General features: G+C 31.7%; 2 protein-coding genes across 2 annotated transcripts; one reads left to right on the top strand and one right to left on the bottom strand.

Annotated features, from left to right (window-relative positions):
- Window positions 1–3523: 3523 nt before the first annotated feature.
- LOC117205510 (odorant receptor coreceptor) lies at window positions 3524–15233 on the bottom strand. The gene is made up of 9 exons (XM_033443972.1): window positions 15078–15233; window positions 12161–12295; window positions 11547–11930; window positions 10923–11177; window positions 10453–10706; window positions 5012–5111; window positions 4714–4818; window positions 3878–4033; window positions 3524–3656 (listed from the first exon to the last, which is right to left on the bottom strand). The coding sequence occupies exons 2-9, from the start codon at window positions 12293–12295 to the stop codon at window positions 3606–3608; spliced, it is 1440 nt and encodes a 479-aa protein (XP_033299863.1). The 5' UTR covers window positions 15078–15233; the 3' UTR covers window positions 3524–3605.
- Window positions 15234–18729: 3496 nt separating this feature from the next.
- Window positions 18730–26336, top strand: LOC117205514. The gene is made up of 10 exons (XM_033443978.1): window positions 18730–18866; window positions 19020–19420; window positions 19796–19952; window positions 20281–20499; window positions 20857–21113; window positions 21725–22006; window positions 24937–24972; window positions 25409–25450; window positions 25841–25879; window positions 26195–26336. The coding sequence occupies exons 1-10, from the start codon at window positions 18779–18781 to the stop codon at window positions 26333–26335; spliced, it is 1662 nt and encodes a 553-aa protein (XP_033299869.1). The 5' UTR covers window positions 18730–18778; the 3' UTR covers window position 26336.

The following is a 26336-nucleotide window of genomic DNA, read 5'->3' as shown; positions in this document are numbered from 1 at the left end:
AGCAATAGGGTTTGTGTGTTTAGAACTACTCCTTAGTTATCTGGATCTGGACTTCACATCAATCGTTGCCAACAAAGTGGATGAAAAATGAATGTTTCCCTTCTAAGGACAGTTCAGTTATTATGGATGTGCTGAAAACATAGATGCTTTTTATTTTCAAGGGGGAAATATGTAATTAATAAAATAATACAATGTTTGTAGACTTTTTGAATAATCACGCAGCTTTATGAATTTATTTCTTCAAAGTTTTAAATACCTTTAAATTACATATTATTCTCTTCTTGCTGCTCACTTTTTATTTTCATACACATCATGATTTTTAATATTACAGAATTTCCAGAATTTGTTGGTAACAATTGCATGATTCGGTGATTTAAGCCTTAATTTAAAATTAAGCCTTATTTTAAAATTAATATGAAAATGTACAAATATACAAAATTAAAGTAAAATAATTATTCTTTTACATAGTAGAAAAACAAATATTCTATAGTTCTCGATAATAATCACTTCTGGTTATTTTGGAAGAACAAACTTGTACTCGGGAGATTAACTCGTCTCAGGTGGTCGCAGTTTACCTCTCTTAACCATTGTCATGATATATTTTTAGTTTGATTGTATGATTTGAAATTTACCAAGGTCGATCCCGAATGGACGTGATTGCAAAGTCGATAGAAAATTTCATGCACGCTTCTAACGTGACTATCTACACTCGCCCAGGAATCCTATTTTCCCACAGCGTTACCTTTCCTTTCGTAAATCATATTCGCGGTAAGTTCATTACCTTCCCGGACAGAGACGAATTGCATTTGAGAAACGTGGCGAGAGAGTCAAATGGGAATAAATACGCTCCTTCTGATTTTCGAAAGGAGATTTGACGGCGATGTCTTGAAAATGAAAGATTCAAGCTTGAGACGGAGGTTTGCTGACGAAGAATTGAGATTTAAAGAAGAGAGATGAAAATAAAAAATACAATTTTGTAGAAAAATATTTTATATGGAAGTATGAAAAGAAACAGTTTACAAACAGTCAAATGGATATAGATACGCTTCCTCTGATCTTCGGAAATAGATTGGACGGTGAAGTTTTGAAAATGAAATATTCAGACTTCGGATTTCAGAATGAAAAATTGATATTTTGCGAAGAGAATCGGAAATAAGAAACAAAGAAGATTTCATACGGCAGAACGATGAGAAAAAGATTCACATTTGAACGTTGGAAATGTATGGAAAGTTTACGTAAGAAATAAATTTCTTTAAAGGCAGAAATTTGGAAATAATAGATTTGCATTGCATGCAAATGTGAAAATAAATGGTTTACATATCGAAAGTTTTCGAAAGAAATTATAGGATTCTTTTGAAGGAATGAATCGAGCGTGTAGAACATTTTGTATAAGACAAATATATTGTAGCTTTAATTAGAGAGAAATCATTTATAATACTGACGATTCAATTCACAATATGATTACAGTATTAACGTTCATATTAAATGCATTCGATAACATTGCTTTGCTACTGCTTAATGTTACATGTGGAAATAATTATTACGTATCTACGACTAGAACAGAATTTACGTCAAAATTGTATACAATAATATTTATTTATAATCTATCGTTATATTAAAATTATCGTAAAATTATTACACATTTCTCATAAATTACCTACGCTGTAGATCTAGAAAAAATTATGTTTCATTTAGTTGTTGTGAAATATGAAAAATTTGTGCTAGAAAGTTCGTGTATTTATAAATTAACGGCAGAGGAAGTGCCGTGCACCAGTGGATGACATTTTAAATTCTATAAAGAGCAAAGTAGCATTTATCCCTGTCATTTATTATTATTATCAGTAAATTTATAATATACTTATTCCTTTTTTTTTATACTATAAATATAACATCAAAAAGATCGGACGATTTTAAAATATCTTTTAGTGTTATAAAAAGATATATTTCTTTGTAATATTTGAAATATTCGAAATATTCAAAACACTATTTTTTTGGTATATCGCTGAGTACATCTTTTTATATTCAATAAACAAATTGATAACTTTAAACAATTCACAAATTGTAATTATATATTTTCACAAGAACTTTTAACAGATTTCAACAAATGTGATAATTTGAAGATGCAATGTTTAAAACTAAATAACAGCTACTATATGTATATCTCAAAAGAATTGCTATATCAGAAATAATTTGCAACATAAGAGATAATAAATTCATTGTATTACTCATAGTATTAATGTGCCTATTTACACGTCAATAAAATTATTTTGTTATTTTCATAAATTTACTTCAGAAAATGAAGATGCAAATTTTAATTATCGTTTGACACGGATAGTATATTTTTTATGTTTGTACAAAAATTCGTTTGTACCATACAGAATTATACTAGCAATAAGTAACTTTTGTTTCTTGCATCGTTATCGTTTGTCAGTAAAATATACTCTCGCAGTTACATTATAGTATATTGTACAAGATTATTATCAGCGTAATATTTCCCGTTCGATGTCTTTCTTAGGCATTGAGTGCAACTTAAGACTAATTTGATCATTGCTTATAGGTATTATGTTTTAGTTTCCATCTTAAAATTACGTACTAACATTGGTAAAAAATATGTTTTTTTTTTAATATTTTCCTTCTTGCATCTTCATTGATCAAGAATTAATCCTTTTGAAATACCAAACAAGATTGTAAATATGTTCACCCACTTTAAAAGGAAAGATAAAGTTACTAAACAGAAATTACATAAATACATATATATATGTATTATATTTACGTTATATAAAAATACCAAAAACTCGCGTTAATTTCTCAAAAGTTTATATTCTTCATTTTTCTTAGCTGAGCGAATTATTCTTTCAGGCGTAAATTTTTTAACAATCTTTGTTTTTCTTTGTTGAAATTTGAATAATGTGTATTGTTAAGGCACTGTACAAATTGTAAGAATTTAAAAATTAGAAAATGCTTATTAAAATGTAGTGTAATTAAAATCATATTAGATGTTAGTTTAAGAAATAGAAGAATTAATGATGACGAATGGTATAAATAATTATTACATTCTATGTATATATATATTTCGCGTATTCTCGTTCTTCTTCAATTTTTTCTTTCATTCGAATTCCATCAAATAATATTTTCTAGTCTTCTAATTAGAACGTTGGAACAATGCGATCAAGTATTTCGTATTTCTCTCGTGGCCGAGTTCTTTTTCTATTACTTTCGATCAATATATATGTAATATTATTGGATGATAATTATTATAGCTGCGTTTTATATTTATCTTATATACTATGAATATCTTTCGTATTTAAACAATTTTCGTTTTCCACGAGAACATAAATAAGTATGGCTGATATACGATTACGAGGCATCGGGTTTCCCTAACACCTGAAAATTGAGTAGAGACGAAGGATACTCTTTACTGAAGTTTATAATCCTACATTGTCGTTTAGTCACAGTTTCCAGCTGAATTCATCTATACGAAAATCCGATAGAAAATAGTACTCTAAAAGACGGAGAACAAGACTCTTGCCTGATAATTTTAATAATCCATTTTCTCCAACATTCCAGTTTCTACGTTCCATCATAAAATAGATAATCTCGTGCGTTCACTTCAGTTGCACCAACACCATGAAGTAGGTGACCATAGCTCCCAGCACCTGAAGAATTAGTTGTTTTTATTTAATGAAACCTTACAAGCAAAATATTCGACCGAGTTTAAACTGAACTCAAACCTTTTCAGAAGTTAAAATTGTCAAAGTTAGTTCAAACTGAATTTTACTGCGAGGTTCTTACTCCGAATTAAAATGTATTGTTCAACGTGGACGAGTGAGAAAATTGATGTCGGGAGAAATTTAAGTAAAGTTGATATTTATATTACCGAGGCAAAGAGATCCAAAGAGACGGTGAAGAACTTCGCCCCTGAAATCGACATCGCTTTTTGGCACTGCTGGCAGACGATTTGCACGAAAGTTTTGGCCTCTTCTGATCCATCGTACCAATGACAAGAGTAAGCGGCTTCCATCACTGATGAACTCTGTGTATAATACAAAAAATGTAGGTAGATGCGAAATATGGCTTTTCTTAATATCGATGACTAGATTGTTGATATTTATGTATATTCATACTTCACGACACTAAAGGAACGAAACTTATAGAGAGATTCGTTTCGTCGTGTAAATATCACAACAGTGGTATTTCACTGTGCGCAATTTGTATCTTCGTATATCGTAAACATCTTTTACTTTTCTATATATTGAAATTTCACGTAAATGCATAAACGTCCGCAATCTATTGATAACTCATTAAAACTTGATTTACGATATTTTAGAATCACGGTATCGAATGGAAATCATTTGGAAAATAAAATAAAGGGAAATATAATAAATATACGATATACGAATACGAACAATGTTTAATTTGCTCGTAATTAGAATTATTTCGAAATGTACGACCTACGCAGAAATATGATCGAACTCGTAACATACGTATCATGAAAATGATTTGATATTTTTTATTAATTTTAATATATGTATGTCTCGAAAATTCTAGAATTCCAAATTCGTAACACGTGATACGAACGATTCCACGTAAATTTGTTATTATTTTTCGTAAAAGTACGTTGGAAACTCGAGAAATCGGGACTCGATTAAAATTTGCATCGTTTTGTGCTGGGATACATAGTCGATTAATATTTATACGGATAATTATATGTACCTCTTCGATGAGACGGTTTCCAAATATGCACAGCATGAAGACCTGCCCTAGGGAGTATAACAAGTAACCTATTACCGAAGCTGCGTATGTATCCACTGCATTTATCTGAAAGATAAATCAAAGTTTTATCTCTTTTATTATTGGAAATGGAGGCAGGTTCGCTGAATATTTTTTCCTCTTTTTATAAATAGACTCCTCTAATTTCACGCTATATTTTATTGTATTTTATATTTACGCTATTTATGCTGTTTTATGCGGAGAAAAGTTAAAAGTATTTCTGTTAAACTCTTCATATTACCTTTGTTGCTTGGTAGGCAAGTAAAGTTAATGTGATGGTGGTAATTAACATATGTAACAGCAGAGCAACACCATAAGCGTCTCCAATTGCGGTTACGAGTCTAGAAAATAATAACAATGTTAAAGCAATTTGAATAATAAACAGATCTATCCATTTGCATGATAAATATAAAATTGTCATTTCCTTCTATAACGATACGGAATTTTCCATAATAATATACAATATAATTTTTTGTAATAACTTCTACCTTCCAAAAAGCAGGGAATTTATTTCTAAGTTTTTGAATATCCAATTACATAATATTATTAAAATTATTAACTACATAAATATACTGTAAACGTAATGTAGATGTTAAATTCCGCCAAATAATAAACTGTATTAATTGCCAAATTTGTTTAAATGAACTTTGCATTATTATCATTTTTATATTACATTTCAGTGTTTGTTTGCATACATTGTACGCTTGTAGTCCTCGTTAAATGCTAAAAGAGCTAAGACCCTTGAAATGTACCAAACCCAATCTGTTCGTAAGCCCGTGACTACCATACAACAAAGTTTTAATTCGACCTAGTTCACTGGATGAATGCATTTAACCAGTTGGTTAGAGTTTATGATTGGACAACTTGTCTCTCTATCTCTCTCTCTCTCTCTCTCGCTCTTTTTCTCTTTCGTCTTCTTTATTATTCTTCCTTTTTTTCTTTTCTCCTTGATTCCACATCTCCCCTTTGCTGTTTAAATAATGCATTTCACCAACGTATCGTCAAGTTAGCTGTATCCAAGTTGAATGATCAATACTTTCAAGTGCTTTAAAGGGGAAGAATAAGGTGTTTGACGGTTCTTCGATTCGTATATTTCTTATTGGATTCATTCTTTCTCGTATTTGTTTCTTAGCTTGTCCATTTTCCGTCTACTTTATATTTATCCGTGCTCATTTACTTTCATCAAAACTTCTATCAAACTTGAAATTGACGAAGAAACGATTCTTTCCTTTTTGCATTGTTTTACTTGATTTCCTTGGAAATTTCCAATTTAACGGAGAAATCCTTCATCCACCCTTAATTTCTTTCCACGAAGAATCCTTTAATCTTCCGCTTAAGTACCTTACCTGTCACTTTCTTACAATTATTTATACCGCCTTGCTGTCCGAAGGAAAGTTCTTTGAAAAAAATGAAAAACAAGATCCTTTCTACTTTAGTGTAGTTATCTATCCCCTATGGTATTCGATGTCTCCGTTTCTTTAACGTAATATTAATATGAATTATTATAAGACATATATATTATTATTATAAGACATACTTTCTGCCTTTTATAGGGGAAACAACTTTCAAATTTAATATAAATATTGTCTTTAATAAAACTTTTATAAAATACTGTCAACTAGCTTTCTATTGTTTAAACTGTTTCCTTTTTTTATTTTATTTGATTTAGAAATTGAAAGTATACTGCTTAATCTATTCTTGAATATTTTAGCATTAAACATTAACATTAAATTTAACGTTAAATTTATTTAATTTAACATTAAAAATCTTAGTCTGTACAAAACTTCTTAGATTTATTTTTAAAAAGTAAGATATCTTTTTTATGTGGCATCTTTTCGCCCAAACCTACGAATTTTACATCAAATGACAAGTCATGTAAAAATAGACTTATTATATCTTTCTCGCGTGACCTTAATATTCCTTTCATTATAAATTTCACTAAAAATGTTTCCATGCTGCAGAAGCGAAAAAGTCCACTTCCGCTTCGCTTTAAAAAGTCCCTGAAAAAGGCAACCAACAAGCAAAATCGCTTTCGAGCATTAACGTATAAAAGGGACAGTAATTGATCAGGCTAATGCATCGAAATATCAGACGTAGGCAACAGGTTTTCGTGTATTTTTCTGTAACAAAGCAGAGCAAGGATTCGCGTGGCGGTCGAAGGGCAAACATCGAACACATTCTGCATTCTGTGCACCGTCGAGCAACGAAACGTGTACACACACGTGTCAGACACGTATACTGGTGCACACGTGAACGCGACCAACGTACAACCCCTGAATTGTCCAATAAATTGTCCAGTCCGCTTGCTACGTCCCCAGTTGCGGTCAATATCGCGCTCTCTTAGAATAAATACTTCACCACCGTGGGAATACACGCATCCCCTCTGTTTCTGTACCGTCGAACAACCTATATACATAGAACGTAGTTCCGTTCCTTCGTCTTCTTTGAAAATTTTCTTGGATGCGGCGCGACCGTCGTTTCACGTTTCTTCTTCGTTTTCAAAGTTTGCCGCATACTAAGAACCCGGAAACACGTTTCCTTCTTGTACGCGATATTTTTTCTGGGTTTCGACTGGCAATACGAAGCTTCTTGTAATTAATTAAGACTCTTGTTCCTTGATTTCACAGATTCGTTATTTATTATTTTAACACTATTATTTGAACTCCCAAAATTTGACTAATTTGTATAATTTTTTTTAGGAATTTTAGAAATTTACGGCGGCGCTTTTTTTGAGATTTTATTTACTTTTTATGGACAGACACCTATTTTTCTCCTTTCATATTTCTTCGTGTTCCCTTCAATTTGATCTTTTTGGCATATGCTTCGTTCTTTAGTCGTCAATAGTTCTATCTATTCAGATGGATCTCTTCAATCTTTTTGCTAACTCTTTACTTATTTTGTTTTCGACCATTTGGAAGTCGTTTGATTCAAAACATATAGAACATATCGTCAAAACATATAGAAATAATAACTGTGAAAATATATATGAAAATATGATCAAAATAGAAAGTTGTAGTAACAAAGAATATAATAAAGGAAAAGAGAAAAACGTTTGTTGAAAGAAGACACTACCACTGAATTTCAATGAATTTCAAACTACCACTGAAAATAATAAATAAAATAATAAAGCGTATGTCCCATAAAGTGCTGCATGTCTGATGGGGTAAGATCATGCAAATTAAAATGGATAATTCATCGTAAAAAATAATTTCCAGTTCATTTTTCATTATACGTTAAATATGCAAGATATCATTTTTCTTCGTAAAAGAGTCTCAAGCTTTAGAATTCAGTACAAAAAGTAGGAAAATTTATATAAAAATTTATGTTCGTAATAAGTCACGACGTTAAAGAAATTACGAGTTTAAGCAATGTGATCAAATTTAGTTGGCCACTAAAACTTCTTCACACGTCAAATTAAACGAATGGAAGAAATTATCCGGCTGTTGAAGAGCGAATTGTTCTACAGAACATTCGAATTATACGTTCGATTAACTATATCATTTTATTGTCGTACGAAACTAACGCAATGCGAACATTGCTTGAATTTCGATCCTTTTTTGCCTCATACCTTTTTCCAAATTAAAATCGAAACGTATACATTCTACTGAATTTCAAAAGCAATAGGAAACACTTTTATTAAAAAGTACACCTTTGTTTGCCGATGAATAAACGCGTTCCATGTATAACGAGTGTATTTGTTTCCAACTAAGATTGCTCCAGTCAATATAAAACCTCGAGTAAACAGAATATTGATTTTACATTCGCACATACAACTGGGGGAAAATTTCTTTGCCTTTTCTGAATTATTTACTGAGGGTAGAGTAGATGCGAAACATACGTTTGAAAATTCCGAACCTGGACGTACGCTAATTTAAATTCGAAATAGATAGAATTTTTCAACAATGCGTTTCTTTTTTAATTTTTCTTTTTATATTTCTCTTTGTTAATTTTTTTTATTTTAAAAAATAATAAAATTTCTTTTTTAATTTTCTAACGCAAAACTCATGTACATACTATTTCAAAAATATCTTCCTTTTTATCTTCTGCCTGACTTCTCGATTTACTGAAAACGCTACTATTTTAATATAATTTATTGTAGATTTGATTGAACATAATACATTTCAACCGTGTACGTATTTCACTTTTTCTTGTCCATGAATGGCTAATAACTGTTTTTAATATTTAATTTAGAACTCGTTCAAAAATCAGTCAAAATTCTAAATTCTATTATAAATTATATTTATTCAACAGCTTTGTCTCATTGCCTTTTTATTTCAGTACAAGTTCCCATCAAAATTTAACAAGTAATGGTAATTTATTCCGAAACTTTCGGTCAATTAGGATTACGCTATGCAATTTAATTCTTCCCATTGTCGTTGAATAAGTAATGCAATTCCAAACATTATGCGAAGAGTCTTCGTTAATTTGAAATCACTTCCTTAATTAAAAAGCCGCCTCCATAAAGTCTACGTAAAGAATTTTTCATCGTTCGTCCTTTACGAACTTTAAACAAAGATTTTCACTGCATATTTCGATAATAAATGAATTTGAACGTTACAGGAACCTAAAACTCGTCCCATAGCAACATCTATAACTATTTTATTCTTACTGAATCGCTTTTGTTAAAAAATTCCAAGGAATTTCAAACGGAATAAACCTTCTAACTCTTTTTTTTAATGTTGATTAAACGTTGAGCTATTTTCATCGCTTTTCACGAGAAACGGTTTAATGGAAAAATTTAGCAAGCTGACACCGGTTGAAAAGTGTAGATGGTAACGAAATCGCGCGAATTTACTTATTCACCTGGCACGGGGATTATTATCCTAATGGAAGTCTCTCATTGTTAGGATCGCGAATGTGAAAGGTTCTCTCATTGTCGACGTAGATTACGTTTCCGTGTAGAAACGAAGTCGAGATGAGAATCGAAATGGGAAACTGGGTTATACCGGAGTAGTCAAGACGTTGACGAACTTTGAAATTGCGACGTGCTGCAATTTAACTTCACCGTGGAAATTTTATTTTCAACCGCCAGAAATGGGTCTATTGTTTCGGAATTTGCCATTGTCAATGATTGTAGATTATTTCTCGATGACAAACTCCCTTTTCCCCGTATAACAGAATTTGATGATAATAAAAATACGATTTCTAATAAATGGGAAAATTATTTCCTATGGCTAAAGAAATTCATAATTCTTATACGTGTAAAGTTACAATTAATTGTTACTTTGGAAGTTCTCAGTTAAATCATCGAATTCTAAACTGTGTGGTCCAATTTTTACAAAATATCTGTTCTTCGGTAGAGTTTTTTCCATTTAAGCGTTCAACGTAGTCTTTGTTACACGAACGATCCTTGCGATCAGCGATTAAATATAGTGGATTCTGTGGCGTTTCCAGAGAATATGTTGTTTATTATAACATGGATTGAAGACTAGTTTTAATTCTTTTCGCGTATATTTTCGGCAAAATACGAAAGTGCAACGATTATTATATAAACTATATGTAAATTCCATCAGTATTATGTATATATGTAATTTAAAAGATGTCACATATATAAGGAAATTTTATTACAAAACAAGTAAAATAAATACGACACCTATAAATAATACATATGAACATAAAGATGATAAAAATCAAATATACTCTGCAAAGCATTACACGCTGAAGAAAATATGATGTACTTACCTTACAATATGTTTGTGCCTCTCAACCCAGTATTTGATGGCACTGCGGACTAGCATTTCTTGTTTCTTTGTCAATCCATTTGGTCCCACACCCCCGTTGAAAGTCATTCCAGCAGTTGGTCGAAAGGTGGCCGTAAAATCTGTTCTGTTGCTGTATATTCCCCGAAGATCCATGTCTAACATATTCTCGCCCGGTGCTGTTGGCGTGGTTGGTGGTAGTGGGTCATGATCTCTCGGCTGTTCTGCACTGCCAGACTGAATAGCAAACAAATGTACATTAGAAGCTGCGATCGGGACACGAGCCTCTCAAAAATCAAATTAATCAGCTCCAGTTTTTACGAATCTTTAAGTTTCATTGTACAAATATTTACATTATATAAATTTGACAACAAAAATTATATGGATAATAAAAAATTCTATTTAACGTAAGTAGAGATTATGTCATATTTGATAGATGAAATTTCAGCTTACTTTAAACAGTTCTCCGCTGTTTGGCACGACAGTGTCCAGCGTGGCACTGAATTCCATCAAAGGCTTCATAATGTTCTTCAGATGTTGAATTTGTTCGCAAGCAAAGAGGAGCCACGAGCAAAAGAGTACATCCAGAAGATTTGCGTCTGCCATGCAAAACACCAGCCAGTAAAATTGGAATATCAACGTCAAGATGTGAGCCATCCCGTGGCTGGCATTGTACGGGTACCAAGAACGCAACATCAATCTTGGTATCTGGACGAAAGAATATGTTTACAATTAACATTTTGAAATTAATCTTCTCTTCTTTCGAATTAAATTTTTCTGCTGTATATGGGGGTCGTTAATAGCCATGTTAATTTACAGGAAGATAGAGGTAAACGTAGGCCATCGTAGATTAAATGAAACATTTTAACATTGTCATTTTTTATCATCTATTTGAATCACTAACACCCACACCATACGAATTACTAATCTTTAATGTTATTTATCGTTTATCATTTTTGCAAACGCCAAAGCAAACGATCGTTGAAAAAATTCGAGAACGTTACCATACCAATTTTCTTACTTTCTTAACAAAGAAATAAATAGCGCTATATTAAAGTAAACAAATAATTACGATACCTCGACGTAGGTGGTCTCATTCGTGATAGGATCGATAACTTTCTTCACGGAGTCACCGATGAACGTAATGCTGGTCCAAGAAATGGCCGACAGCATCGTGGTTGCTAGGACAGCCAGCAAAAGTATTCTCATCTTCCTCACAGCCACCTGATGGTAACGTGCGTTGCTCTCGGCGAACAGGGGATGGCTATTCGGATTGTTCCAAATGCCAAGGGTTCTGTAGAATAGTTTGCTCCTAACTGCGAAGTAAACGACCTTGATCACGCTGTGCGTGAAGAACAGCATCGTGATTGTGTTTGCCGTAAGATCGTCCACGTCCTCCTTCTCAAAGAATAAGTTTATACCACAGAACCCAAACTGCATCAGCATCAGGACCAGGTGCACCTTTTGGTAACATGGTTTTGATTAATTTCTTTTTATTTGGATTTTCTGCTTTTTCTTCTTTTTCTCTATTTTTCTCAATTTTTTTCTATTATTTTAAGCTTCTTCTCGAATACAGATTTCTTTATAGCGATTTGACAATAGAACGATTAGAGGCGTATAAATTATTAATTAGATGTATATAAAATAGTTATCTGTAAATGATTTTGTTAAGTTAATGTGATTTTACGTACAATAGCGAAGATTCTGTGTATATTTTTCGTAGAATTGTCGGCATAATAATTGAACATGAAGTGCCCAGTAGCTTTCATCAGTCTTATGTTGGGCATCAAGTCCGCGACTAGCCCCTGTTGCTTGAATTTCATCATCTGAAGCAAAAAGTTTGGAAGAACTTAATTATATTCCGTCAAAAGTATATTATATGGAAAGAATTATTTCTAGTATCAGTAGTATACTTTGTATAGCATACTTTGTTTTAATTTCAATTGCATTGGATCTCTAATTCTAATTCATTATTTCCATCTTACTTGACTATATTAAATCATGGTGCTGACTTTTTAAAATATTTAAACATAATATTTTAGAAACATTTTGTTTCAAAGGAAAACGACACATTCTAAAAGAATTATAAAAATTAAATTGAATTTATTTGTTATGTGGTAATCATCACATCTTTATTACTTAAAATTGTAGATGAGACACGTATAAAAATTAAGTTATGAGAGACTATGTAAATTCATATGAAGTAAATTGATTGGGAAGTTATGTTCTATAATATTCTAAACATTTGTCATTGTAGACATTAGGGTAAAGTCAATGCAGGTACTCTAGGTCTTCATTACTTCCGTTCGTTGTTTAAAGGTTATCGAGTACTAAATTTGTAATAGATATTCATTCAAACTTTTTCATACACTCCTAAAAGTTTTATCCAATCATATGTATTAGGTCGTCCGCAAAGTTTCTTTCGTTTTATAAGGAACTCATGGATACACAACATTTTGCTTTTTATATTATTTTATCGAATTACGTATGATGCATTTTGTTCTATTAAGATAAAAATCGCAACGTTTGATAGATTAGGTTTCATGTTTGTATAAAGATGCATCGTTGTAAAAGACGTGTCTGTAGAAGAAAGACACTTTTCGGACAACCTAATATATCGCGCAGATAATGACATTAACGAGACGTATTTCTTTGTTTATTTTTCCAATATAAACGTAAAGCGATAAACATGATAATTCACATTAATTGCGTATTATATTTAATGTTCGTATAATGAGTATACGCAAGACTTGTAAGTACGTATAGTTTAATAGTTGATGAGTATGGTGGTTTGTACCCTTGAGGCATTATTCATGGGCGCGTTTGCGCGTTTAATTTCACATCTGTCATCGTATTGATGATAACTTTCGTGGTCTGTTACGGAGTTATAGCCTATAATAGAAGCGCAAAGTTTGTGACTCTTCTTTGAATACTAAAAGGATAGAACAAGCAAATGATAAAAATTCTATATTGTTATATGTTTCCAAATTATATTCCAAAAAATATTCAGTCTGTCTAAAAAAATTACACGTATTCAGCTATAAAAACGCCAATAAACTACGTCCAACTTCCAAAACTTTCCACATTTGTTAACTACAATTCTAATAAGCATTTTAATATTTTACTCGATTGCAAATCTACTCTACTTCCAATATTGGTTAAGTTTGTTTTATATAGAATACCTTTTTCTGTGCCTGTGGATATAAATTGTTTAAAGACACGTTGATCGAAGAGAATTTTTTATCTTTGCAATTTTATTCGACGTTTCTGCTTGTGTATTTTAAAGGAAGAAAGTGTAATGAAAATTTTGAAGAAACTTGTAACGATTTCGAAGCAAAGAATTATGTAAAAAGCCTGTTACAAAGTTTGAATGACGTGATCATTTTGTAGAAATTTCGAACATCAGTATCAGTATCAATAATATAGATAAGTATCAAATATGCTAATATTCCTACGTTCTGTTTTTAAATTAGATAAATAACATTAAACATAAGTTTGGATAATTTGCAAGGAGTTTCATTTGTTGGAAATTCGCTGCGAATATAGCGAAATGCCTATAAACAATATTTCATGAGATCCATCTCTCAACAAGTTGTAAAAAAGTTTACCTCACAACTACGGTAGCCATAAATGACTATGTTTCGTAATGCCAATAACTTTCCTAAAACCACGCGCAGATTCACCGTAAACTACATAAACCACAAATAATACGATTTCGAAAATACATGCAAACAACAGCAAGTTTCATCGATTCTTGCTCATAAACGATTTTAAATATTTTACTGTTATGCATAAAACGGGCAGTTGCTTTAAGACATTAATTTCATGATATTGCTGCATGATTTCAAAGATTGTCAGTAATTTTGGAACTTTGAGCTTCATAATAAAATTACTTTACTAATTCCTTAGAAAATCTATTTCGACGTTCGAAATATTGTTACGTAATTTTTTATGAAGATAGCTAAAATGCATCGATATTATCAGAATCCTTAAAGCATCCTTGAACTCGATCCCAGGCAATGGTTGTACTAAGAACATCGAATGCCGGATCAAGCATTAAAGTTACCCAATCTCGTCCCTTATTTTTTACACGAGCAAGTTTGTTCTTCGAAAAACTAACAAATATCTAAAAAAATCTTCAATCAAATTTAATTCTTAGTCCATTTAATTCAATAATAGAACTAATGAATATTTTAGTAAATCTAAATCAAATCACATCTCCATTCAGTTCCATGACATCATCACGATAGCGAGAACATCAAATCACAGAACTAACATCAATCATACAACCACCCTCCATCAAGAATATTTAGAAACCTTCATATTATATCTCGACCCGATGACATCGATTTCACGATAGAGCTAACAAATGTTTCGAAAAATCCCGATCAAATCACTTCTCGATTCGATCCTTTTATATCATCACGATAGCAAGAACATTAAATCACAGAACTAACATCGGTTCTACAATTTCCAGCCACCTTTTTCTATCAAAGATACTCGGAAACCTTTACACCACATCTCGATTCATCGACGAAAACGAAAAATACTTTTTCGCCAAAAACATCGATTCACAAATCGATGTTTAACTTTCAGATGTTCTCTCACCTTGAGGCGGGTACGTTGTTACGCGATTCAAATCCACGATGAAAACGCGAACTCCTCGCGAGTTCGCCGAGAGAAACGCGGTGCGTGCAGCCGGGGGGCACACGTTTATCGACGAAAACTGACACACGAACAGCACGATGGATCGTCACTGCTCGGTAAGCCAGGGGTTCCTCTTCGTTTTTTCTTTTTTTCCCACCCCCTGGATATCCGCCACCTGTCGTACCGATGATACCCCTCCAGGTCGGCAGGGTACCAAACGTGGACCAATCGCCGACAGGGCACCGAAGCGCAGACGTCCGAGAACGTTTGTTGCCGGCTTGCTCGTTGCCATATTGTTTCTTGTACCGTCGACACGGAGCTTCCTAATCGCATCAATTATTCAGATTTCGACGACTGCAACCACCACCGTTCGGGAAACTACAGTAAGGACGGGAAGAAATATGCCGTGACCGATAAGAAAGTCTCGAACACTCGTATTCTCGAAAGTTGAAACACGCCACAGTAATTCTTCGGATTATTGGGATTTGCAATGGAAACGTCCCTTCTTTGCTTCCAAGATTTTTATTGATCCGTTTATCCTTGGAATTTAGGGAAGTTATTTCTCTGAAGGTTGATTTGCTGGTAGAGATTGCTGATTTTTATGTAATTTCATAAAATGTTATGCAGTTTTTACGAGAAGAAGCAAAGTTTCTTCAGTTAAGGATTTTGACGAGTACCTTATTTTGGATATTTTATATGTTCTTGTAAATTATATGGAGAGAACTAAAGATTTATATAGTACGTAATTTGTTTTGTCTACTAAAAATTGTGATTAGGAATTTCTTTTCCTAAAAGTTGATATATTAATAGGCTACCGATTTTTATGCGATTTCATATCTTCGTGAAGAGAATTGAAGGAATGATTGTAATATATTGGATATTTCTTCTTCTTTTCTTCGCTTCAGATGTTTACTAAATTACTAGACAAATATGTACCAACGTCTTCACTATAAAACTGAAAGGATTGAAATGTTACATCCTAAAGGAAGCATAGTTCGATGAAGAATACTGAAGCAATTTTTGCTTCATACTCAAATACTTTACTTCAAATACTTTATGAATACCCTGTTTATTTTATCGATATAAAGGAAATGTCTTTCACAACGTGCGCAATGAAATTATTTATAAGATTCTATATGCCTTAGTATCGGTATTTTACTAGTATATTCTGCATTTAAATTATCTTCTTTTCCTATTACATTATATTAACTTTTAAATTTTCACACAGATGTTCTTTCTGTTTCCAAAATTAACAACTCGTAATTTAATTTACGCGATATTTATCCAAATATTAGAGATAAATGGTAGATGTTAATCATAATTCATCATAATTCTTAGATCTATATTTAAGGAAAAGAAGTTTAAGAAAATTAGTTTTGGATGAAAAGTGGATGATTTAATGACCAGTCTAGGTGGTATATTAATATTCTTTCGCTATTGTATATTTTTCCGTAATCCATAACAGATATAAAAATGTTAGAAGGTACAAAAATGAAGTTTGTACAGAAACTATCGAATTGTATTGTAATATCGATTATATCATAAATTTTTTATTTTTCTAAATAACAAAGTTTTTACATCGAATTAGTTCTGCTAGTACCAGTAAAAACAGAAAATTTATACAGTAAGAGAGAAACAATATTTAATAAAATAATTAAATTATATTTTTACATTTTAATCAGACAAACTTATTGTATTTGTTCTACGTTTGCGAAGAAATATTTTTATGTAATAAAGATTATCCGCGTTATTGCTTAACGGTTCTCAATGTAAAGACGTCATATTAAATAATGGAAGACTACAATTACGTACACATACATATGTTAGTACATTCATCAGTAATTTGCTTTACAACCTGCATTTTAAATAATATGCAACGTGGTACAATCATAGCTCAATCAATAAATTACATTTAGCTGATTTAAAATTCATTAGGTCGTGTCTGTACATACAATGTAATTTATATTATATTTCAAGTTTATATATATATAATTAATAAATATATTTGTAATCTTTGTTAATAAACGTTTCTTTCGCATCATAGTACAATATAAAAACAAAGCAACTTCTGATATTCTTATGTCTCTATATTTTGTTTCAAAACGCAATTTTCAATCATTTTTTAGAATTTATAAGTCAATTGGTTAAACAATTTGATACAGTTTAGAAGATGAAAAAAGTAATTCTCAATTGCTAAGACTGACACGTTGATTTTCATTTAATATTGATGTTTGATACGATTTTTTTCCATCTTGGAAGAAACTTTCCACGATAAAGATTCTAATTTACTTTATTCGTTATTTACACGAACGTTGTCTTCTTTCTTGTTTTTCATACGTCGTCTCTTCAACTGTAAAGCTGGAAGAAAATCTCAGAGTAGTTATCTAGGGTATGTTATAGATGTTCATACATGCTTATTATAGAGGTACTTTAAACAGCCTTGACACTATTTACGTCAAGTGATCACAGAAAACTCGTGATACCAAAGCTATGATTAATTAAAATACCTTCAGACGAAGTATTCTTCAAGAAGCACACAGAAAAATGAGAACTTTTATTTGTCGCATCTCTTTCACACAAGTAGAACGACTTTAACTGAGTTTCTGGAAGATTATAATCTACGTATCGTAATTTACAACACCTTTCAATATTTTATTTAAAAAATTGTGACTCGATCAAAGGATAAGATTTTTATAGTATCATGTTGTATTTTATATTATGGTAAAATATATATGGTATGGTAGAGAAATTATTTTAAAAGACTACGAATAATAATATGAATTGTTTCAAATAATTTGAAATATGTATATCTTTCCTGTGAATTATGTTCCATCGCCTAAAGAAGAAATTTCAGAGACATCAATGCCGGAAGCGGAGCGAAGATTAATTCTAAGTAAATTACATATATGTTCATGTACTTGGAAATATTATATCAAAAAGTTGCAAAGATGGTCTAATGTATTACGTTTTGACCACATTATTAAGTCTGAATTATTTAGATATCAGTTTATTCAAATCTATGAATGTTCATCAAAACAATATGTTTATTTTATATACATTTGTAAGTACATGTTATTTAACATATTTTCAATACGATATGTCTAAACATTTTTAATTTATTTACGAGAATTTTCTTCTTCAGAAATAAACAGAAATATCAGTGGAGAAGGAGAATGTTGTAAGTAAATGGGATGACAATAAATATTTATCCATAACAATATCATCGTAATAGTAATTATGATAATAAACAGCGTAAGAAAAATTATTAATCGCAGGGGAGCTGTTTCCAGTGCCCTGAAAAACAAACGTCTGGTCGAAAGTCAGTACTCTTTTATTTACTCGAACACCGTATTTTGTTCATTCTACAACCGTCGATCATAGACGTTTTCTTTCGTTAGAAGCGAACGGACATATCCATCGTTTCTGGATTTTTCAACTGAAAATACGGTTTATATCATATTTTGAAAGTCTGAAATACATCGAATTGAACATCATCTTACATTTTCTTATTCAAGTTGGAGGTATTTTCTGCTGAAATTTTGCGAGGTATGACAAGCTTTGTAGTTTCAACGTTTGGTATTACGAATCAGTTTTATTGCCGGATGTAATATGTACAACTTACTGTTTTTATCAAATATAAATCTCTCGTTTTAAGAAGCAAAATGTTACAAGAACATTTCTTGACGGTTTTGTTGGGCGCAGCGATGTCGATGACGCTGTCTTGTTCTGGATTTAACCCGGAACGCTCGGGTAACGTACGAAATATTTATCTTCTGTAAAATAATCATTGTCGATAGTAAACATCCGACAAACATGACTTTCTTTCTCCAATTTTACGGAGCAAAGTTACATTTCCAAATTATTTCATACAGCTACTTTGTACTGAAATCGTGTCTTTTTTAGCAAATATTCCAACTACCTGGAACGTGGTATCATCGCTGGAAACCGAGCAGAAGGTTACGGTGGATCACGTCTCTAGTACGAAAACGGAAGCGACTGGTGCCGACAAAGGCTTGCAAATTTCGGACACAAAGTTGTCAACGAGGACCATCGACCAAACGAGTCCTGCGGATACGACGCGCGAGAAAAGATTCGGTTTTGCCATGGAGAATATTGAAAGTGACACGCGTTTCCCGAAAACCAAGGACGCTAATTTTGTAAAAGAAGCAGTGGCTATGGAAACGATCTCAAGTTCTCCTCCACGGAATATCGTCGTGATTATCGCTGATCCGGGTCAAAATCAGGAAGATTTCTGGAAGAGTTTCAAGGCTTCGCGTCTGTTCTCCGTTGAAGGGATGCTTCAGGTATAATTTCGTGTCAGTTATGATGTGTTGATATAATTTTAATAATTAGATCGGTAAATAATTAAATAAATAAGCAAGGACACATCACGTGCTTAAATTTCGGGTATGTGTGAGATGAGAGGAATTTTATAGGATAAAATAAGGCTAAAATCAAGTATAGCAAAATTATGTGAGCGAGTTTACAAACTTGTCAATTTATTTTGTCTTTTATTAGCAATTGTCTTAATTAGCAATTACGAACATCGTTTAATTCAGAAATCAAATGTTCAATTTAACATCAATGAAATAGAAGAAACCAAAGACAACAATTGGCGAGCAAAAGCGTGTTGTTCAAATTAATGATAGAGTTGACTGAAAAATTGAAATTTATTTTAGAGTTGTAACAATATCCAAGCAGACAAGGCAAGATTCTCTTTGGGCGATGCACTAATTCCCGGCAATAGGGACAAGAAACATGATTGCGAACACTTCCTACGTTCAAACATTGCAACATTGCTGCTTTGGACTCGAGATGTTAAGGGAATGACTACAGGTATAGCTCTTCAAAATTTATGTAACGCTGTACTTTGTAAATTTATATTGTGTTACATTATACGCGTAAATTAATAATTGTATATAGATATAACGAGGAAAAGCCAATGATTATCCTCAACGCGCTTGTAAGTTTTATTTCAACAAAAATAGTCAGTTTGCAGTAACATCACCCTTTTACCATAATCTCTTTGCTTCTCAACGTATTTGTTTGAAATCGCACAAGTTCTTTTATGTCTTCGGCATAAATAATAATCCGTCTATATTTTTATATTTTATGTTATTCTACAATATTCTTTTTCTAGTAACAACATTTTTTTTGTAAACAGGAACGTTATCCAACGCGAACTTCACTATTCCATCGTTGTTCGGATTCGAAGAATCGGTAGGGTTCTCAAGAGACTTCGACGAAATTGATGAGATTAACATGAAACCGGAAGTTCGTAAAGCAAAGCCGGAAATTCGTGGTGACTGGCACGTTATCGACTTAGGAAAACCGATCGATCGAGTCCCTCCTTTGATGCCTCCACAAAACGCTCGAGAAGACGGTGAGTATTTTAATTGTATAAATATAAGACAGCATTTAATAAAATAATTAATAACGTTTAACGTAACACGTGAATCTTTCAAATTGCTAATATTCCCTGTTTTCAGGAAGTCTATTTTCTTATTAAATATTTTTTATTATCTCAATTACAAATCTTCTAATACGAATCTTTTGAATATGTGGGCGCAATTTATAATAAATTTTTTCTTCTTTGATCAGTTGAAAATTTAATTGTCAAATTCAAATTTCAAAAAAACAATTTTTCTCATATGCACCAATCTGACAGTATGAAAAAAATGTTGTAACTGAGCATCAATTTTGCAATATAAATATTTTCCAATCGCTATATACAATATAGATGAAGCTGCGTGGAACGTGTTCGATATGTTCTCCAAAATAAGGCTCGTTCTGTTTCGGTCGTTGCTGGAATCTCTCGGTAGAAACGTCGCTGCCTCAGAGGACCCTATTTCCTCTCGCAAATCGCATCTTCTTCGATCCAATTTCGTGGACATGGTCGAGGAGTTAAAGTCAGTTGAAAACGAGAAAGGTTTCATATTGGTTGCTTCGCTGTCTGCCAGCGAGCTCGATTCAGCATTGGAGTTTCTACAGCGCGAAGTAAATAATTTTGCAGGAATCTGTAATGCTTTTGATTCGTGCAATTTAATTTCCAAGTATATAGTATGTCTTATTTGTTGCTATTATCAAATAGAGATGATCTAGGATAGATGAGAAAAGTAATTGTACGCTCAGTTTTCTCGAGACAACATATGTACGAAAAAATAGTAGAAATAATACTCATATTTTGTGTAATAATTTCGTTTAAAAATGTTTATCGCGGTTCAAAATTTATGCTTGATACAAGATATGAAAGGGAAAACGAACTCTTTTTTTCTTTTCTATAATAATTTTTGTTTTCGCGATAAGCGAATGGTATCGAGTTGAGAAAGTCATTTGGTATTTCCTTAACAAGGATAACTCGTTAACGCTTTCGCTGCTGCTAGGATTAATTACGATATACAAGGATTTCCCGTCTTGTACTGGAATATCGTTAGTGTACTATTAAACGAAGAGTATTTTTTTCAAAGTACTTACATTCACAACGATCTCAACTTTTTCACTTGTTCTTAGATTTTTTTATTTTAATATCATTCTGTTTCGTTTTACTTCCTTATATCGTGTCAAAAATTCGTTCTCATCGATTAATGTTAATAAAATGATGATAAAAGGCATCGCAGGATACGCTGCTCGTGGTGATAGGAGCCTGCCCGCACGACGGCAAACCTGTACCATTCTTTGCACAAGGACCATCCGCCAAAATGATTCGCGAGGCTATAACAATTTGGGACGTTCCAACTGCCGTTAAACATGTCATTGCCAATGGATGTCAGGACTCCGGCTGCAGAAATCGTCGACATGATGCTAACTCGCCTCCTGTTGCTCAGTTGAAGATTATACCACATAACGTGGCCGTGTTGAGAAGAACGTCTCGAGACACTGCTAAAAAATCGGTGAGACAATGTTGATCTTTTCTGGGACAAAAATAATTTGTTGCAAAATTATGCAAGAAATACTAGAATATTACAAATTTTAGTTGTTAGTTTGTTGTTACGTTAGAGTGTGCATTAGAATCAGCGTCGGAATACTAATCAAAGGATCAAATATTTGAGGAAATGAAACAGATGACACTGTAATATGATAACGAGTAGTATGATTAGTAGCATTGACTACTACCCCGTTTATCATAAATGAACGATAAGGATAGTGCATAATAATAAATGAAGGATAGAGACAGAGGTGAACTGTTCGTTGAAAGTTAGAATCGAATTCACCGGTATGACGACAGTTTCAAACTGTCCAAGAATACTTGATACAAACCACTTCCGAGTATAAATAGCGTTCTTCGATAGTAACCTAGACATTGAACCTGAGAAAACAGTGTAGTAATAGGAATATCGTGATAGTCGTAGTAATAGCGTTCGCTTTTGTTTTCGGGATTAACAATTCCCATAATGGTGAATGAAATTCAGAAAATAGGAATTCGTTCGATATTCGGAAACAATGCTTTTTCGATGAAATAAAACGAAACTTAACAAATTAATTAGCATGTAAACGATTAATTAAATTTTATTTAACCAATGACAAATTAGATGTCTATATACATACTTAGTAATATGATTAATAAATTAGAATACCTTTTTCACGGAAAATAGAAAATCTTTTTGTGCTTCTGTCAAATACCTCTAGTTTCGCTCATCATATTATCTTATTTGAAATATGATCTTCAAAGTATCTTGTAAAACTATTGCCTGTAGTATAGAGGTCATTTTAAGTGTATAATATTCTTTTATGCGTTTCTACATACATCTAACTTCGTTAAATTATTCGGACGAAATAAAACGATTGCATATTTACGTCAATAAATTTATAACTGAGAACAAAAATTGTCAAGTGATGTTTTAAAAATAAAATACATAGGATAATATATATACGTAATAATAGAATATAAATACAAATGTTGAATTCGACGAAAGGATCGATTTCGTATGGACATTTTGTTACATGTAATTCAAATTCATGATTCTGACACAAGCTGAAATTAATCATGACCTTTCCGGGTATAAGATATATCAGAAAAATGTTTCTAACATACATTCCGCAGGTATGCAATCGATATGTGACAGTATGTAAAGATACGTTCGAATCGGTGAATGGCGCTCAATTTTTTGATCGGAGATCAAACAATTGTACTAAATTGAACTACTACAAAAAAATTGTATAAATTGCTATATCAAACTGTTTATCATAAAAAATTCGTAGGTATCGATGTATGGTATTAAACTAGGAAGATAGATGTATCAAGTGCTATAATACTAAGACAATAATTTAACAATATTTAGATTAGAAGACAATCGAAATAATATAGACACAAGGATATAAAACTTTTAAGTGGCATGACGCTATGGAGAAATAAATAACACGGAAACTAATTTACTCATCAAATTTTTATTCAACATACGAAATATCACCTGTTACTTTATTAACTTAACATTTCCGTCGAGGTAATTTTAACCGTAACACCCACGTTTCACATTACCAGCTCTTTTTTAGTATTATTCCCGGCTGAATATCAAATATGATTCGTGTCGAAAAAATACGCGAATGGGAAAAGTAATATGACGGAGGGACTGATACTTGAAACTATATCTCGTATATATCTCTGTGTATACCTCGAGGACGAGGTTGACGTCGATGGAATACAATCGTTAACAGTAAAAGAACACAGTTAAAGTTGAACCACGTACTTGTAGGCTACGATAATTAATATAATCATAATTGTAAATAAGCGTGATTTATGTAAATATTGAGTTAATTTGTAGTTGCGAAAAACTTTCTCGTTTACTTGGAAATCGAACGAATTATTAATTACTACGGTGGAGTTTAATTAGTTCGTAGTCATATAATTAATTATCATAATATAAGTAGTTTTTATGATGTAGACGTAATTAATATATAACAAAACAGAGTTAAAAAAATCGTTAAATGGCGAAGAATTATTTTCCTAAAGAAAACGGACTCTTTGCAATTCGCTTTGTAACTTTTTGTACACTTTTTTCATAACAAACTCTGATTTGCAATATAAATTTGCATGATAAACACATGTTATATCGTGTAATAGTATACGTTCTTGAACTGCCATTCCGTAGTAAATGTTCCACTTATCATAAAATGATAAATGGGAATTTAGTATAGAACATGAAACAGGAATTTTTCCATCTATTAAGGCTATTTTTATTACACAGATATATTAGTATATATTCCTTTTTTTATTTTTACACTGAAATTATTTGCTATGTATTAATTATAATTAAGTATTATATAACACCTCAACGCCTGGCATCGTTGGATCATAGATGATCAAAACAGTCTGAGTTAGATTATTTAATGTTAATGATTATTTAATTTTATTTTGCATTTACGATATTCTATATAATTTCAATTATATATTTATATTGTATAAAACATAAAATATAAATTAAGATTAACTAACCCAAAGCACTATAATGTAACTATAACTCAACAATATCAGCTAGGAGTTAAAAAGATTTCTTTTTAATTAGATTTGGCGTTACAAGCTCCTTTTATTCAGAACAAAGTTACAAATTAATGAAGATTAGCCAGTATTAGTTAGATTGGTCTTAGTCTTTGTAAATATAAATCAAATACAAGCTGTAATGTAAATCGGTTACATTGCTGTATTAATAATATAGATGGCAAATTATTTCTACTTTTCCAATTGTTGGATTAAATAAATTACCATAAATGCTAATTCATTATACGCTATAAATGTATAATTATAATAATTATGCATTCGTAAGAGTATTTATTGGTAATCAAATGTTGCAATTCACTGTACAATAAAATAAACATTTCGTTGCAGGATGACGGCAACAAAGCTGAAGTTCCAAGTATTAAGGTAAAACAATACTTCGTCTTCTAAACAGTACTTTATCCAGTATGTTACGCTGTGAATTAAATAAGTTTGCGAAAGGAAAATACGCACTTTCACTGCTAGATCTGAGTCATGCGTACACAATGTTATATTAATTTTCATTTATTATCGTTCACGATATACGATAATAGATCCTAATATCATTGCTATCGGCCATTACATAATTTTTTTAAATAGAAAACTATACCATTCGCCTAATTCGAATTCGATTTTGAAACGAAAACATAAAGTTAGAATCGTCATTTTTATTAATCAGAACAATTGGAAACATCGCATGAGCATTATATAAACGTCATTTCTGCAATCGTATTATTGTGGAACATAATCTCAATATTATATAAAATAACTCAAGTTATAATCAACTCTTAATATTGAATTAACGTTGTCTTCTTCTTTTCAGCAGAACGAGGTTGTTAAAAATGTTGCCGACTTAAACACCAAGGTAAAGTATTCACAATTCTATGTTTAATTCGTTGGAAGTCTAATGTTCGTTTTATATAAATTTTAATTCATTTCAAATTTAATATTTATTTCACATAAATCGCATATTGCGAATATATCAACTTATCTTCATTCGGATGATTTGAATAACACTGCAAACTAATAATCGCTTCTTCTAGAGATACGTATTAGCTTTAAAGTGACGAAAAGTATACTTCTTCCGACATAGAATTGAGATTGCCGTGTCCTAGATGTAATTAAAAGCGTCGCGTGGACATTATATAAGCGACATTTCTGTAATCCTATCAATGAATAACGTAATCGTTATGTAGTTAGTTATTTCACCCAGCCTTATTATCACATTAATATTATCTTCCTTTTTTTTCAGCAGAACGAAGTAGTTAAAAATGTGGCCGATTTAAATGTCAAGGTAAAGTATTTAAATTTCAATGCTTAATTCGTTGTAAGTCTAATATCTATTTCATATAAATTTTAATTCATTTCAAATTTAATACTTATTTTACATGAATTGTATATTGCGAATGAACCAATTAATTTTCAGTTTAATGATTTATATAGCATTTCAAACTTAATATTCTTTTATTTTTTCTTAAATCTCACTACTAGCTCTAAAATAAAAAAAAAAGAAATGATTTACTTACGATTACGATACATTTATTTTTGTTAATCGAAACTGAAATATATATATGTATATACTGAAACATTCGTAAATACTTGCTTGCAGGAGGAAACAGTAAAGACCGAGGAGAGGGATGCATCACCAGAATCAGATATGAATTCAGCAAACTTTAAAATTGCGGAGAAGTTCACCACGATCTTTGGCGTAATTGTCTCGTTGGTTGGCGCATTTATCCTTACCTCCTAAA

This window comes from Bombus bifarius, unplaced genomic scaffold (assembly GCF_011952205.1).
Source record: "Bombus bifarius isolate JDL3187 unplaced genomic scaffold, Bbif_JDL3187 scf7180000007991, whole genome shotgun sequence".
NCBI lineage: Eukaryota > Metazoa > Arthropoda > Insecta > Hymenoptera > Apidae > Bombus > Bombus bifarius.
Note: the sequence above shows the minus strand (reverse complement) of the source record. Positions and strands in the feature narration are given on the sequence as shown.